This window comes from Rhinopithecus bieti, unplaced genomic scaffold (genome assembly GCF_001698545.2).
Source record: "Rhinopithecus bieti isolate Rb0 unplaced genomic scaffold, ASM169854v2 scaffold_23868, whole genome shotgun sequence".
Taxonomy (NCBI): domain Eukaryota; kingdom Metazoa; phylum Chordata; class Mammalia; order Primates; family Cercopithecidae; genus Rhinopithecus; species Rhinopithecus bieti.
Window position 1 is genome coordinate 1,226,406 of NW_016811202.1, and position 16,704 is coordinate 1,243,109.

General features: G+C 42.7%; 2 protein-coding genes across 4 annotated transcripts in view; one reads left to right on the plus strand and one right to left on the minus strand.

The window, feature by feature from the left end:
• The window catches only part of AAMDC (adipogenesis associated Mth938 domain containing), a 56,348-nt gene extending 47,899 nt beyond the window's left edge, over positions 1-8,449 (plus strand). Inside the window, exons 3-4 of one of the 3 annotated variants that reach the window (XM_017893541.1) lie at positions 5,820-5,915; positions 8,263-8,440. In XM_017893541.1, coding sequence (XP_017749030.1) covers positions 5,820-5,915; positions 8,263-8,403 — 237 coding nt within the window. In that variant the 3' untranslated portion in view covers positions 8,404-8,440. Of the gene's footprint in view, positions 1-5,819; positions 5,916-8,262 lie in introns of all 3 variants that reach the window. The other 2 variants (XM_017893540.1, XM_017893542.1) reach the window with 2 other exon arrangements.
• A 6,691-nt stretch (positions 8,450-15,140) lies between these two features.
• The window catches only part of INTS4 (integrator complex subunit 4), a 112,912-nt gene continuing 111,348 nt past the window's right edge, over positions 15,141-16,704 (minus strand). Inside the window, exon 22 of the mRNA XM_017893532.1 lies at positions 15,141-15,548. Within this exon, the coding sequence (XP_017749021.1) occupies positions 15,370-15,548 (179 nt within the window). The 3' untranslated portion in view covers positions 15,141-15,369. The remainder of the gene's footprint in view (positions 15,549-16,704) is intronic.

Below are 16,704 nucleotides of genomic sequence, written 5' to 3' on the forward strand. Positions count from 1 at the left end.
GAAAAAAAAAAAAAAGAAAATATAAAAATTAGTCAGGCGTGGTGGCACACACCTGTAATCCCAGCTACTCAGGAGGCTGAGGCAGGGAGAATCACTTGAACCCGGGAGGCGGAGGTTGCAGTGAGTCGAGATCAAGCCACTGCACTCCAGCCTGGGCAACAGAGCGAGACTCCATCTAAACGAATAAAAAATAAAAAAAAACCATAGTGGTTATTCTTTGATTGAGAACCAGATCAATTAGTTGCCTTGCATTTAGGGTGTATATTATATGAAAAAATGCATACTGTAGTTCTAAACACTAGAAATACACTCAGTGAGTCAAAGGTTCATATTGGAAGCAGCAACTATGAAACTGACATAGAAGGAATAGTAGATACTTGTCTGCTATCTCATGTACAATCCAGGGCATATGTTCCTTGAATAGAATGACTGAATTGCCAGGCACAGTGGTTCACACCTGTAATCTCAACATGTTGGGAGGCCAAGATAGGAGGATTGCTTGAGCCTAGGAGTTCAAGACAAGCCTGGGCAATAGAGAAAGACCGCGTTGCTACAGAAAGTTAAACAATTAGCCAGGCACAGGGGCATGCATCTGTATTCCCAGCTACTTGGGAGGCTGAGGTGGGAGGATCACATGAGCCTGGGAGGTTGAGGCTGCAGTGAGCCCTGATGGCACCACTGCCCTCCAGCCTCAGTGACAGAGAGCGAGACCCTGTCTCAAAAAGAAAAAAGAATGAATGAATTACTCTATTTCCATAGTTCTTACTCTCTCCTTCTCTGGACCATATAGCTGAATCCCCAAAAGGTAAAGGCCCCTATAATATGGCTCCCTTATATATATTTTGCAAATTGGACATAGTGTCTAGTGTGGTTGAGTCCTCAATATTTATTCTACAGCTCATGATTTGCCTAAGTTGTCATGGTTTAGTTTAGTAATGGATTACTTAGCGTGATTACTTAGTGTGAAGGCCAAGTTGTTGTAATAGAAGTCTCAAAATTCAGTAGCATAAAGAAGATAGAAGTGTCTTTCTCTGATAAATTATTGTGGCCAGTCCAAACTTGTGGGGGGTGGGAGAGATGTGAATAGCACAGGCTCATTTAGGGACCTAGGTTTTTTCCTTTTTATTGCTCTACCATCTCCTAGAACATTTGAATTGTAGGAACCAGTTGTAGGCATGGCAGGGCTCTAACTTGCAAGGAAGAGGAAAGAGAAGAAAAGCTCATGCCAAACCTAGATATGAAATCGTTTCTTCTGCTCACATTCCATTGAATTTTATATTAGTGACAGCACAGTCACATGACCACACTTAACTGCAAGAAGGACAGAAAATGGAGTGTCTAGCTTATCAGCTATGTACCCTAGAAAATAGGCAGAATAGATTTTGAAAGAAAAACTAGCCATCTGCCATTATGAGATGGGAGGGTAAGTTACCTAGCAGACTTTTGGAAAAGATTTCCATTGTCCTAAACTAATAAACACATATAATACTAGACCAAAAGTTTGTTGTTAATATTTTGATAATTCCACTTGTAAGAAATGTTTCCTCTATAATCTTACATATCTTCTTTTGTGTATTCTAAAACATTATTCTGAGAAGGGGACCATCGGCCTCAATAGACTGCCAGAGGGGCCTGTAGCACAAAAACAGGCCTCTGCCCTGGCAGAGGCAGCAAGATTATTTAAGAGCCTGTTAATTCAGACAAGCAATAATGAGAATGTGACTCAGGCAGCGTCCACAGGGGATAGATTCCAGAGATCCTTTAACCTTCACTCACAGAATCTGCTTTTATCAGCAATACAGCAAGATGATAGCATTGCTACTACCCATTTGTGCTCACTTAATTTTGGCAGAAGGAAATACTTCTTTGGAAGTGTAGTTTAGGAATTTTTTTTTTTTTTTTTTTTTTTTTTTTTTGAGACGGAGTCTCGCTCTGTCGCCCAGGCTGGAGTGCAGTGGCCGGATCTCAGCTCACTGCAAGCTCCGCCTCCCGGGTTCACGCCATTCTCCTGCCTCAGCCTCCCGAGTAGCTGGGACTACAGGTGCCCGCCAGGTCGCCCGGCTAGTTTTTTGTATTTTAGTAGAGACGGGGTTTCACCATGTTAGCCAGGATGGTCTTGATCTCCTGACCTCGTGATCCGCCCGTCTCGGCCTCCCAAAGTGCTGGGATTACAGGCTTGAGCCACCGCGCCCGGCCGGAATGTTTTCTTTTTAAAGTTAACATGAAATAGGGAGAAACGTTCAAGACAGATAGGATGCCATCTTGTTGCTTAGCCAGCATAATGGATATTAGCTGGACATTTTCCCACAATTAATAGTTTCCCCCACAGAAAAAATAGTAAGCTTTTACCACCTTAGGTCGTGTGACAGAAAGCCTCTTAAAGTAGAGGAACAGAATCAGACACTCAATAGGAACAAGAGCCTTAGTCATTTGCCCTGAGGGATTGGAAGCAGCACAGGAATTGCTAGTGGCAGGTTGAGGATGCCTCAGTAACAGTCTCATGCTCCAATCCCAGGCCTCTGCACAAAATTGTGAGTAATCACTGCCAATGCGTGGATCCACAGGCCTTTGCAGAGTTATCTTTCATTGCTTTGTACATGACACTGTGAGCCTTCAGTAAAGCAGCAGCAGCCCAATTCATCACTTGAGTTCCATTGATCCAGCCACTCCAATGGGCTATGGCTGTCTCTAGTCTAATCTCCAGAGGATTATGGGTTTGCAGTCTCCTATGACCTTACACTTGGATTTCCAGCAGTCAGTGGCCTTGTTTCATTTTACTAGAATGTGAGCTCTGGGTGAGAGAGCGAGACTCCATCTAAAAAAAAAAATTAAATAAATAAAACTGCACATGTAAATATGTAAGACATTATTATTACAGGATTTAATGAAAACTCATATTCATCCTCCCCATACGTTTCTTTTTTTTTTTTTTTTTTTTTTTGAGACAGAGTTTTGCTCTTGTCGCCCAGCTGGAATGCAGTGGCACAATCTCAGCTCACTGCAACCTCCACCTTCCGGGTTCAAGCAATTCTCCTGCCTCAGCCTCCTGAGTAGCTGGAATTACAGGCACACACCACCACATCTGGCTAATTTTTGTATTTTTAGTAGAGACAGGGTTTCACCATGTTGGCCAGGCTGGTCTTGAACTGACCTCAGGTAATCCGCCCTCCTTGGCCTCCCAAAGTGCTGGGATTACAGGCGTAAAAGCCACTGTGCCTGGTCCCCATACCTTTCATAAATATATAAATTTTAGTCCTATCTCCATGACGCATCATCTTCCTGAACTGGAAAACCCTTCTTTGGCCCATTTGTTATCTCTTTGAGAATTTCAACAGCTCTTTTCCTATACCATCACTACCATTAGAATGTACCCCTTCTACAACCACTGCTTCAAGGCCTATTCATGTTCATACTTCGAGACCCAGTTAAAACAGCATGTCTTCGATGACAGTTTCCCATTTGGCTTTATTCACTCTGTCTTCTGAGATCCTCAACTCCATTTCTTCTCATCCTACTATAAATATTTGCACATTTTCACTAACCTTACCTGAATGAAACTCCATGGAACGTTTGGTTCATCTCAGTATTTCTACTGCTTAGAAATACTGAGACACGGCACAGAGTTAAGTTCTCAGTAAATGCTGGATGAATGAATGAAAGGACAGAGGTATATGGGTCAGGAAAGGAATGCTTTGTCTCTGAGAGCTTCAGTGCTAAAAGCATTGTCCTTGTGCAGATACCTAATAGGCAGAGACCGGTAGGTTGGGCTGGTAGTTCCCAAACTCTAACTCCCATATCCCCTCTGCTGACGTAGAGGTAGTTCAAGAAGTCACCATCCTTTAATGCTCAATTCATCTTTGTTAAACACTTCACCTTAAATGTGCCTGGAAGACTGGGAAGACTTTTCAGAGTGATAGGTAGATTTTAAAGCGTAAAAAGAAGTTTCCTGGAGTTAGCTGGGAAGGTTAGGAAGTTCAGAAAAAAGTAACAATATAGAGATTCTTAGGAAATTTTTCTAAAGTCAAAATTTTAGCATGCTATGCAAGTGCTTTCTTTTCCCACCTCAACTGTCACTCTACATACAAGTTGTACTGAATTAACTGTTCTTCTAGTCTTTTTCTTTCCTCTGAGTCTTTTATTTTATTTTATTTTTGAGACAGTCTCACTCTGTTGCCCAGGCTGGAGTGCAGTGGCAAGATCTCAGCTCACTGCAAGCTCCGCCTCCTGGATTCACACCATTTTCCTGTCTCAGCCTCCCAAGTAGCTGGGACTACAGGTGCCCGCTACCATGCCTGGCTAATTTTTTGTATTTTTAGTAGAGACAGGGTTTCACCGTGTTAGCCAGGATGGTCTCGATCTCCTGACCTCGTGATCCGCCCACCTCGGCCTCCCAAAGTGCTGGGATTACAGGCGTGAGCCACTGTGCCTGGCTTTTTTTTTTTCTTTTTTTTTTTTTTTTTTTTTTGAGATGAAGTCTCGGTCTTGTTGCCTAGGCTGGAGTGCAATGGTGCGTCTCAGCTCACTGCAACCCTGCCTCCCAGTTCAAGGGATTTCTCCTGCCTCAGCCTCCCGAATAGCTGGGACCGCAGGCACGTCACACCACGCCAGCTAATTTTTGTATTTCTTTAGTTGAGACGGGGTTTCGCCATATTGACCAGGCTGGTCTCCAAACTACAGAACCTCAGGTGGTCTGCCCACCTTAGCCTCCCAAAGTGTTAGGAATTACAGGAGTGAGCCACCATACCTGGCCACCTTTTTTTTTTTTTTTTTAATGTACAGTCCAGAGGTTTTTTTTTTTTTTTACACAAATTATGGCATGAATTCACAGGGAATAGGCTCCAGCAACTCAGGCTTCTTCCCATTGGTTCTTACACAGTGTGCTTCTCTGGGCGGGGCAGGCTGGTGTTTCATTTGAACCCAGGTACCTTTCTCTCTGGCTTCCTTCTTTTACTGAACATTTTCCTTCATGCATTTCAGGAAGCTATATTGGCTCTTAGAGTGCTTAATGTGCTCAATAGGCACATTAATTCTCTTGGCAAGAAAATGGCCTGTAACTTACTTGTTTACAGCAATGCCAACAGCATGTTGGGTAATAGTGTAGATTCTTCCAGTTTTGCCATGGTAACATTTGTGGGACATTCCTTTTTGAACAGTATACCCATTCCCTTGATGTCTACAATATCACCTGTCCTATAGATTCACACGTACCATGTGGCCAAAGGAACAACTCCATATTTTCTAAAAGGCCTAGAGGATATATATTGGGGGCATCTCCTCTTTCCCTTTGTATTTGTCATTTTGGCAAATTACTGGAAGATGGTTGTTCCAGCCAAAAGGTCCTGAGCCTTTTAAATGCTTTTCCTATACTTGGAATGCCTTGTTTCCCTGATTTCCTTGATTTATCTCTTTTTTCTTTCTTTTTTTTTTTTTTTGAGACAGGATCTCACTCTGTTGCCCAGGATGGAGTGCAGTGGTGCAGTCATGGCTCACTGCAGCCTTGACCTCCCAGGTTCAAGCAATCCTCCCAACTCAGCTCTCCTGAGTAGCTGGGACTACAGGCCTAAGTCACCATACCCAGCTAATTTTTTATTTTTTGTAGAGACAGGGTCTCCCTATGTTGTCCAGGCTGGTCTTGAACTCCTAGATTCAAGGGATCCTGCCTCGTCAGCCTCCGTAAGTGCCTTAAAGAGCCTATGAGTGATGCTTGGCACAAAGTGAACCTCAGTAGACATTTCTTGAATGAATGAATCCCACAAGAATGTCTATTGCAATGAAAGATTGAGAGCAGGTAACTGTCTACTTTCTCTTTCCACATCCAGCATTCTCCTGGTGTGCAGCCTGCAGATGTGAAGGAAGTTGTTGAGAAGGGTGTACAGACTCTTGTGATTGGCCGAGGGATGAGTGAGGCCTTGAAGGTAGGTGTTGGTATGCACAGCATTCCTGAGGACAGGTGGGGATCTCTTGGACCTTTGTCCTACAGATTTGTCCTTCTTGGGAGGTCATCTTTATATATCATGTACCCTCGTTTTGCTGACCCAGGGTAGCAATGGCTGCATACATTCCTCTGCCTCATCAGTGTTGGGCTCTCCAGTCTACCTAACCCTGAGACAGTGTCATTTCAACTATTTCTCAGAATCTCTCAAGTTCTACAAGGATCACTATTTGGTTCTTTACATTTTAATAATACTTTCTATCCTCATAGTATATTTTATAGTACTTCTAATTTTCTTTTCTTGGACACATTTATGTTTTTCCCCTCTTCAGAAAAAAATGTAATTTTATTTTTCTTTTTTAAAAAATATAGATGGGGTCTCACTATTGTTGCCCAGGCTGGTCTTGAGCTCCTGAACTCAAATGATCTCCTGCCTTGGCCTCCCAAAGTGCTAGGATTACAAATGTGAGCTACCACGCCTGGCCTATTTTTTAATTTTCTTTTTTTTTTTCTTTTTTTTTTTTTTGAGATAGAGTCTTGCTCTGTCACCCAGGCTGAGTACAGTGGTGCCATCTTGGCTCACTGTAAGCTCTGCTTCCCAGGTTCACCCCATTCTCCTGCCTCAGCCTCCCGAGTAGCTGGGACTACAGGCACCTGCCACCGTGCCCAGTTAATTTTTTTTAGTTTTAGTAGAGACGGGGTTTCACTGTGTTAGCCAGGATGGTCTTGATCTCCTGACCTTGTGATCCACCCGTCTCAGCCTCCCAAAGTGCTGGGATTACAGGTGTAAGCCACCGCACCTGGCTTATTTTTTAATTTTCTTATAGAAATAATACATGCTCATTGCAAAATATTTAAAAATTCAATGCAGAAATGTAGAAGTAAAAAGGTGAGATATTCCCTTCCCCATCTTCACATTTGGTGTATATTTCTCCAGTCTTCTCTGAATGCATCTGCAAATATATACACACTTACACATATAGATATACGTTTATATACTTATAACCATTTTACATAAATATGTATTCTGTAACTTTTCCCCCCACTTATATTACTATATTTTGTATAGTCTTCCACATAGAGGCCTACCTTATTCTTTCCTTTATAGATGTCCTACAGTCCTGTTCCCTACTGATGAAGGTGCCCCTTATATCTATGGCTTTATGTATATAGGGCACTTTCATCAGTAGGGTTCAAGCAGTCCTCCTACCTCAGCCTCCTGAAGTGCTGGAATTAAAGGCTTGAGCCACCATGCCCAGCCTATTTATATTTTTAAAATTTAAACTAGTTTTTTTTTTTCACCAATACAATAATTCCTATCTGATAGGTTACTTTTATAAATCTCAAATATATAGAAAATATAGGGCATATTAAAAAATATTTCACGAGTTCTTTCTGAGGCAGAGTCTAATTCAAATCTATTTTTAAAAAATATTCAGGACAAGCCAGAGTTGAGAAAATATTATCTAATAATAGGTGTCACTATTAAGAACATCTTTTATATAAATTCATTTACAAATATTTATTAAGCATTTTCTATGGGTAAAGCACTATTCTAGGCACTGGGGATGGTGCAATAAACAAGACAAACAAGGTTCATGCCCCTCATGGATAATAAAAAACTAGACAACTTCAGATAATAATAAACAGTGAAGAAAATGGTGACTTATGCGGGGCTACTATGGGGTGACCAAGAAAGGCCTTTCTGAGAAAACTTTTGAGCTGCAGTGTACATACATGAGTCAATTTCATCCTCACACCAACCCTGTGATGTAAGCACTATTATACCTATTTTACAAGTGAAGAAATTGGGGCTGGGATACTTTAAACAGCTAGCCTAACATTTCTTAGTATGCGGCAAAGAAGACATTTAGACTCAGTTTAGACTAACTCAAACATTTAACATTTATGGAGCTTGCACACCAAGGTAGATGTTTCACATACCCTTAGCTCAGCTAGTTGTCATACCAACCCTGGGAGCTAGGTGTTAATATCCCTAATTTACAGACATGAAAACAAAGACTCAGAGAATTTACTTACCCAAGGTTACAGTGCTAGTAAGGATGTAAATCCAAGGCTAACTGCAAATTCCATGTTCTTTCATTTCCATTCACTTGAGCTTTATGCTTGGGTATTATGATACCTCTGTCAAAGAGGGCTTTTTGACTCATTGGGGCTCCCTGCCCAATTTTGAACTGGTGATACACTGAGTGATCATGAAGTGGCGATTGTCAACATCTAATTCTGTAGAGTACACCTGCCTCATGGCAGTAAAGGAAACCCTGGGGGGCCTTTCCCCTACTTAACTCATCTCTTTTCCACCTTCCCAGGTGCCTTCATCAACTGTGGAGTACCTCAAGAAACATGGCATTGATGTGCGGGTCCTCCAGACAGAGCAGGCAGTGAAGGAGTATAATGCCTTGGTTGCCCAAGGGGTCAGGGTGGGAGGTGTCTTCCATTCCACCTGCTGATGGAGCCTTGAGAGGAGAATAAATCACTAAGTACCTATGCCTGTGACTGTCACTCACCATTCTCCAAAGCAGCCTCCCCTAAGCATTTTTGGACACCTGCTCATGCCAGGTCCTGTGCTAGGCTCTTGGGATGCAAGGGATGACCAAGACAAGGTCCCTGTCCTTGAGGGTGTTAAAAGAAAAAAAAGAGGAGACAGAAGTTTAATAATGTAGTGAATGAACTGAGGGAACATTTGAGTAACAGGAACAGTAGGAGTATGCCCTGGGAGTTGGGTTCTAGACAGGCTGTTCTACTAACCAACCCTGAGACTGGAGCCAGATCGTTCTCTCTGGACTTCGAATTTCAACTATAGGCCAGGTGCCATGGCTCACACCTGTAATCCAAACACTTTGGGAGGCTGAGGTGGGTGGATCACTTGAGGTCAGGAGTTCAACCCCAGCCTAGCCAACGTGGTGAAACCCATCTCTATTAAAACTACAAAAATTGGCCAGGCGCAGTGGCTCACGCCTGTAACCCCAGCACTTTGGGAGGCCGAGGTGGGCGGTTCACGAGGTCAGGAGATTGAGACCATCCTGGCTAACATGGTGAAACCCCGTCTCTACTAAAATACAAAAAAAAAAAAAAAAAAAAAAATTAGCTGGGCGTGGTGGCGGGCGCCTGTAGTCCCAGCTACACGGGAGGCTGAGGCAGGAGAACGGCGTGAACCCGGAGGGCGGAGCTTGCAGTGAGCCGAGATCGCGCCGCTGCACTCCAGCCTGGATGACAGAGCGAGACTCCGTCTCAAAAAAAAAAAGAACTACAAAAATTAGCTGGGCGTGGTGTCACAAGCCTGTAGTCCCAGCTACTTGGGAGGCTAAGGCAGCAGGAGGATCACTTGAACCCGGGAGCAATAGGTTGCAGGTGAGCCGAGATGGCACCACTGCACTCCAGCCTGGGTGACAGTGAGAGACTCTGTTTAAAAAAAAAAAAAAATTCAACTATAAAATGTTGGGGCTGGACTAGATGCCCTTTAAAGGTTCCTACTGGCTCAGATAGTCTTTGTTCTACTAAATACCCAGATGGCCTTTGTGAAGCCTTAGAATAGACTGAGAGAATTACAAGTTATCAGCATCACCTTATTTTTAATTTTTCTTTCTTTTTAAAGAACTATGGGCTTTGGTGTCAAATAGCCTTGACTTTGAACTGCAACTCACTGCCACTCACTGATTGGGCATTTGTCTAATTGCTTAGTTTCACTGTTCTCATATGTAAGATCAGGATAACATTATCAGTACCTGGAGTCACTGTAGGTATTAAATGAGGCAATTCATAGAAAGTATTAACTCACTGCGTGGCATTTAGTAAGGACTCAATACATTAAACCACTGTTGTCCTTATCTTTCTACTAATGGGGATACTGTGTAAAGCCAAGTAGTTTCATTTTATGTCTTAATATAGCAGCTTATTATTTCAAAGAGTCATAGAATGTTGGAGCCCAAAGGAACTATCTCACTCATTTATTCAGTAATCCTCTTTCATATCCATTTGCGGACAGCCTATTACTAATTTTCTTATGACCAGTTATTGTTGGGCCCTGGGGAATAAGGATGAATGTTATAATTCCTGCCCTTAGGAATTATGTTGTATGAGAGAAAGACAAACAAGTAAACAATAATGATACAATGCTAATATTATAATAGTTACTACGTCCAGTAGTAGCACAAAGAAAAGACTAATTTATCCTACTAGGATGGAAGGAAAATTAGGGAAGACATCACTAAGGAGATGACATTTAAGTTGAGTCTTACAAAATGGAAGGTTCATTAATTCACTGAAAAAACATTTACTTGGCAGCTCTTTTAACTAGACATTTACTAGGTATGGTATTTATCACAGCCATAACTAAATAAAATCGCTTCACCCCAGCCATCATTGGAGCAGCAGCAGTGGAAAGATGATTTTTGCTTCACATGATCCTGCCACCTGACTACATAGTTAGGCTTCTTACCTACAGGGACCAATCCATAGACTGGACAGCAACTTAAGATGTGGCTTGGCAAGAAAAGCTGAAACAGTATGGAAAGTGAAGAGATTTATTTTTTTCCAAGTTCACCAAGTAAGTGGCAGACATAGGATTAGAACCCAGCACTGTGTCTTGATCATTTTATGGCATACACCTCCTTGCTCCCTAGAAGCAGACGGGAGTGAGTGCTTCACAGACCCGACACCCAGCGTTGAAGTCTTGGAAGGATCTGCTTGGTGCCCCTTCCACAGCCCTTTCAAAATTGTCAGATGGCAGATCCTTCTAGATCTGTTCCCTCGGCTCATAAAGCCAGCCCTCTGTATAGCTAAGAGGGATGTTTGGTAAAATTCAGACTGTTTCTCTAGTGATGCAGTCTTTTTTTTTTTTTTTGTCAAATGTAAAGTGAGACAGCTCCAATGGGTGTTGAATTCAGTGTGGGTATAATCATTGTTTCTAACTGAGCTGTCTCCAGTTAAAGAGAACTTAGTGTAAACTTCTTAGAGACAGAAGTATCTGTCAGTGACATTATTAAACTTTTAAGAAAACCTGCTAATACATAGCCTCTACCTTTGAACCTGGTGCACATGGTCAATGATGGAAATATGTAGAGCTTGAAGGGAAGCTGTTTCTTCACATAACTATACTTAGTACTATCTTAATCATTAAAGCATCTCAGTTAGTTTGTAGTTAGCACAGCCCTCAAGCTGCCCATAGGTAATTTCTTCTAACCTGAGTGGTTAAGACAAGAAGTTGGCCGGGTGCAGTGGCTCACGCCTGTAATCCCAGCACTTTGGGAGGCCAAGGTGGGTGGATCACCTGAGGTCAGCAATTTGAGACCAGCCTGGCCAACATGGTGAAATCCCATCTCTACTAAAAATACAAAAATTAGCTGGGCATGATGGCACGTGCCTGTAATCCCAGCTAGTCTACTCGGGAGGCTGAGGTAGGAGAATCGCCGGAACCAGGGAGGCAGAGCCTGCTGTGAGCTGAGATCGCGCCACTGCACTCCAGCCTGGGCAACAGAGCAAGACTCCGTCTCAAAAAAAAAAAAAAAAAAAAAAAAAGACAAGAAGTTGGCCACGGCTAGGTGTGTACCTTTCTTCTCCATAATTGTGTTTGCTGAGTTCAATCATCTCAAAGCAAATATAAAATCCTTTCAGAAACTTGAATCTTTTTTTGCAGCATGCCATGGTACCGCTACCTTTGCTCTGGATTCATAGAATCATTCTTTCCTTGCCAGATATGTGCCAGGAGTTGTGCTGGGGATACAGCACAGACATTCTTACGGTCCAGGTACAGATCAGTTGGAAGAAATAAAACATGTAAACATACAGTGAGGATGCAGAAGTTGCAAATTGGCAAAAATCTACCTGGAGACATGTTTTGTTTGTCTCAGTAATTTTAACATTTACTGTAGTTACCAAGGTTTTTTAACTTTCATGAAAATGAAGATTTCTGGCTGTTTTGGAAGAATGGGAAGAACTGACACCACTAGGCCCACATTTATAAATGAAAATAACTTGAGTGGAATGGAATAGAGAATGTACTTCTCTGATTGCCTTCTCCAACAGAGAATGTGCTCTCTGATTCTTCAATTGCTGTTATATTCTAGGCCACTTTATTCCTTTACTTTTCCTGCCTACCTTTCTTAAGGGGTTTGCATTTGTGAACCTGCAATGCAGTATTAATAAATACTATACTATGTGTGAAGAATATCGTATAGGAGGCTGTGGGAACATAGAGGAAATGTTCCAAGCCTGTAAGAGACACAGATATGTCCTAGAACAAGGCCCAGTCCTGAAGAATGGAAGGAAAGGAGCTATAGGAGACAGTCTGAGGAGCACATTCCCAGGCTCAGCAGGTCCAAAGGCCTAGAGGTGAGAGAAGAACACTACAGGTAATTCTGTTCAGCTGGAGTAGTACAGAGACAGTTTGGGACAGGGAGTATGAGGCTGGAGATGAAGCAGAGGCATGAAGAGCCTTCAAGATAGGAGTTTTGACTTTTTCCTGGGATGAGTAGTGATCCACTGAAAGGGCCTGATCTGTTCAGATGAGCTCATCACTTTAGGAGGGCTGATGGTGGCTCCATCAATATAGAAACAGTGTAAGAAGAGGACTAAGAAACACGAAGGAAGAGGAATCTAAAGGACTTGATGGCTACTTCTGTATGAGGGATGAGGAAGGAATCCAATGTGACAAACAGGTTTCTGGCTCTGACTGCTGGGTTCATGCTAGACCACTCACTAAGAACAGACCCCTGTGATGCAAGTCACCTGGGGAAGAAACAGGAGGCCTGGGTTCTAGCCTTAGCTTCACCACTAACTCAGTCTCTCTGGGCCTGCGTATTCATTTGCAAATGAAGGTGCCACACTGAAATGCTCTTTATGCCCCTTCCAAGCCTTTATAAAAGGTCTTTTATTTTTTCACTTCAGTGGAAAAGTACAGAACCAGAGAAAACCTAAAATTCTCACATTCCCCAGAAAGTAAAATTCAGGGTAAAACAATTTAAAAGTTGAGTCCAACCCCAATATGATACTTGAATTCCTTAGCAACAAATTTTTCAGGAGCTTGTTCAACCTTTGCTCAAACTCATCTAGCCTGGAGAATTCCATATCCCCTAGTGCAGCCCATTCAATTCTTATACAGCTTTTAAAAATGTATTCTGATACTAAGCCAAAACCTATCCCTTAGTGCTTGTCTACCTTTGATGGAAAAAGTACTACATTTTACATTTTAAGACAGGATCAAGTCCTGGCTTTGTCTCTTAGACAGATACTATCTCAAAGCCTCTGTTTCCTTACATGGAAAATGAGGGCTAACTTGGAGGATTTTTTTATAAAAGGGGTACTTATCTGAAAAATATCCAGCATATTCTTCCCTTAGAAGGCTTTCTATAATTACAGCACGATGGGCTCAGGCAGCAGCCATGGTTCTTCATGTTTTTGTCTAGGCTCCAACCCAGCAAATGCCATCAGATGTTCATGTCGGGGCTGTGGTAGAATTCCACCTGGCTACAGCTTCATGGCACATCCTTGAGAGATGCAAAACAGGTAAGCACACTAGAAAAGTCAGCTCCCTGGAGTTAGTCATTCTTCCCCTTGTCCCTCTTTAGCATTCATGACCTCGTGGAAACAGACGGCCTAGAAACAGACTGCCGGATCTGTCATTGATTAATTGTATGACCTAGGACAGTTTACTTACTTCTGTCGACTTCAGCTGCCTTGTTTATAAAATGAAGACAACAGTACCTAGAGAGTTAATTAATTAATGTAAAGAGCTTACAAAACTGCCAGGTACACCAAAGTACCTTAAACCAAAAGTTAAAACATGCTTGAATTTAAATTCCAGCTCCACCTCTGAGTAATTGTATTATCTTGCTATTATTTTTATAAGCTTGCCAAGTGGCAAATACAATCAAGACTGGCTGCAGGTTCAGATTCTACCAATCGTTATTTAATCCATCCTATTCAACCACCATTGAGGTCCAATTATCTCTGTTTCACAGATGAGGAAACAGACAGAAAGAGCTTTTTCCCATATACTTCCCCTGAGGTGATACAGCGTAGACCTTTGGGATCTTCTCGGATTTGAATGAATACAGGCTTTATTACTTACTGTATAGTTGTCCCACCAGTGACTTAAGTCTCTGAGCCTCATTTGGCTATTGTGAAGATTAAATGACAGGTGAAGTACATAGCACAGGCGGTACCAAAGGGTACCGTGCTCTCTGGAGCACTGACTGTTATTGTATCACACCTGCAATGTTTTTTTTAAAAAAAAAAACAGAGATGGGGTCTTGCTATGTTGCCCAGGCTGGCCTTGAACTCCCTGGGCTCAAATAATCCTCCTGCCTCCCATAATCCCAAAGTGCTGGGATTATAGGCATGAGCCACAGCCCCCAGCCTCACACCTAAAACTTTAACTCACATGCAGCATCAACTCGTGAGAGATGCTGCAGTAAATGACTTTATTTCTTGCACTGGTTCCCTATTTCCCATAATCCTGATTTCTTTTCTAAAATATAGCTCTTCTATATTATTTATTTAAAGCCATAGAGGTCCTAAGAATAATGGCAGGCAAGATCAAGAATTTTCCTCACAGCCAGGCACAGTGGCTCACGCCTGTAATCCCAGCACTTTGGGAGACCGAGGTGGGCAGATCACTAGGTCAGGAGATCGAGACCATCCTGGCTAACATGGTGAAACCCCATCTCTACTAAAAATACAAAAAACTAGCTGGGCGTGATGGCGGGCGCCTGTGGTCCCGGCTACTCAGGAGGCTGAGGCAGGAGAATGGCATGAACCTGGGAGGCAGAGGTTGCCGTGAGCCAAGATCATGCCACTGCACTCCAGCCTGAGGGACACAGCAAGACTCCATCTCAAAAAAAAAAAAAAAAGAATTTTCCTCAAAGATGAAAATGATTCATTCTCCAGCTATTGAGTCCTTGGCCCAGCTACTGCCTGCGTTAGGGAAGAGGCTTCCTAGCAAGATAACGCAAGTTTAAGGTCCTTCAGCAACTGTCAATGGTAAAAAAGTACAGTTGTTAAAGCGGCCTTGGAGTTGCCCTGACAAACACACCGTCACTTTAAGAAATAAGACTATAGCTCAAATAACCAGTTGTCAGGAGGTAGCTGGACCTTTGTGTTTCACACCTGAGGAAGAGCATGTAAGCATGTAGTATAAAAGCTGAAGCTACAGCCACACATTTCTTTACAGACCAGGAACTAGAACAGCTTGGTGTTTTCTCAACTTTATTGTGGAGACGGGGAGGGGAAGTAGACTTGAAGGTTTTTTATTTTTTAATGAAGAAACAATTTATCCTGTGTTTGATACCAGATGAGACTGTAAGGGTCACATACTCCTTAAGCCTACATATCAATTCCAGGTGAAGTGCTTCAGGCTTGGCTCATTCTGACACCTAAGAAGGGCCCTCTAGGCCATGGTTGGAAAGAGTGTTTTTGCCTCAGCGCCGTGCAGGTTTGGGCATTATATAAACTTTTACAGGCTTGCTGAAGGGAATGGTGCCCTCGATGTTGGTTTCCACCTGTGGTGACACCTCACCACCCTCCATCCAGGGGCATTTTGGAATGCGAGCGCTGGAGTTGTAGGCCAGCAGCAGCCTCACTTCTACCTGGCATGCCTCTGAAAAAAAGATAAAAGAAATCGTCTATAACTAGGCACCTGCTAGGAATGAGGATGAAATGTGAAGTTAAAGCAATATCAAAACGGAAGCAGTAGGAAGAAATTTCTTCATCCGTCCGCATCCCTCCCCTTACCCTCACCAAACAAAACACTTCCCAGGCGAAATCCTGGTAGGCTGACAATGAGCCTGCAGATGTGATGCTACTCCATCACCTTCCCCTCGGGCTCACTGTGGCACAGAGCCAAAACTGCTGAGACAACTGGAGAGCAAGCTAAAAACCCTTTCAGAAAGATTAATTGCTTCATGATCTGCTTTATGAACTGGGCTAAAATTCTTACGCAGGTGTGGATTTGGGCACTTTCTGAGAACCTCTCAGCGTTTCAAGACTTCCAGCCTCAGAACAGAGGGTCAGAAGGTGCATGTGGCTTATTCTCATACCCAGTTGGGCTCTTCCTGCGCAGTTCCATCTCAAGCCTCAGGGCTGCATGTACCACAGACTACTTTATTAGTGGAGAGGAAGCCTTTGAATAGGAAATGGTTGGCCAAAAATTTCTGGCCAATGAACAGGAACATGTTTCAGGGACCTAAAATGTCTGAAAACATTTCATTCTCTCATTACATTATCTTACAATATAATCATCTAGTGTCTCTATGTGGCACGTCCTAACAAGAATAAATAAGAACTCCCCTCAAGTCGCTGGCTGTTTGGTTGAGGAAACAGATAGTTGCAATGGAGTACAATACACGCTCTAACCAAGCCTGCAAGAAGTACTGAGGAAGGGAGTGCAGGAAGGCTTTGGAATAGAATATCCATTCTGTGCCAAGCACATAACCCCAAGAGTTCTTATCCTGCTACATTATGAAAGAAAGACTGTCAAAATCTTGGCAAAAGTTCCAAGAATCAGATAGGTTCTCAGAGACTCCCCAAATGCACACCTGGGTAAGAATTCGAGCCCAGTTCATAAACTGAAGCAGTTATTCATTCTATTAACCACAAGCTTCTATAAAGAAGAGGGAGAGAATTTCAGAAAAATGAAAGGACAAGTGCAAAGGCCAGAAACAGAGTGAACTTGGAATGTCTCCTTAATTTGGTGCAACCAGAGTAAAAAGTGCGAGTGTTGAAGATGATCCCAAGGCTAAGAAGTTCAGAGGGTA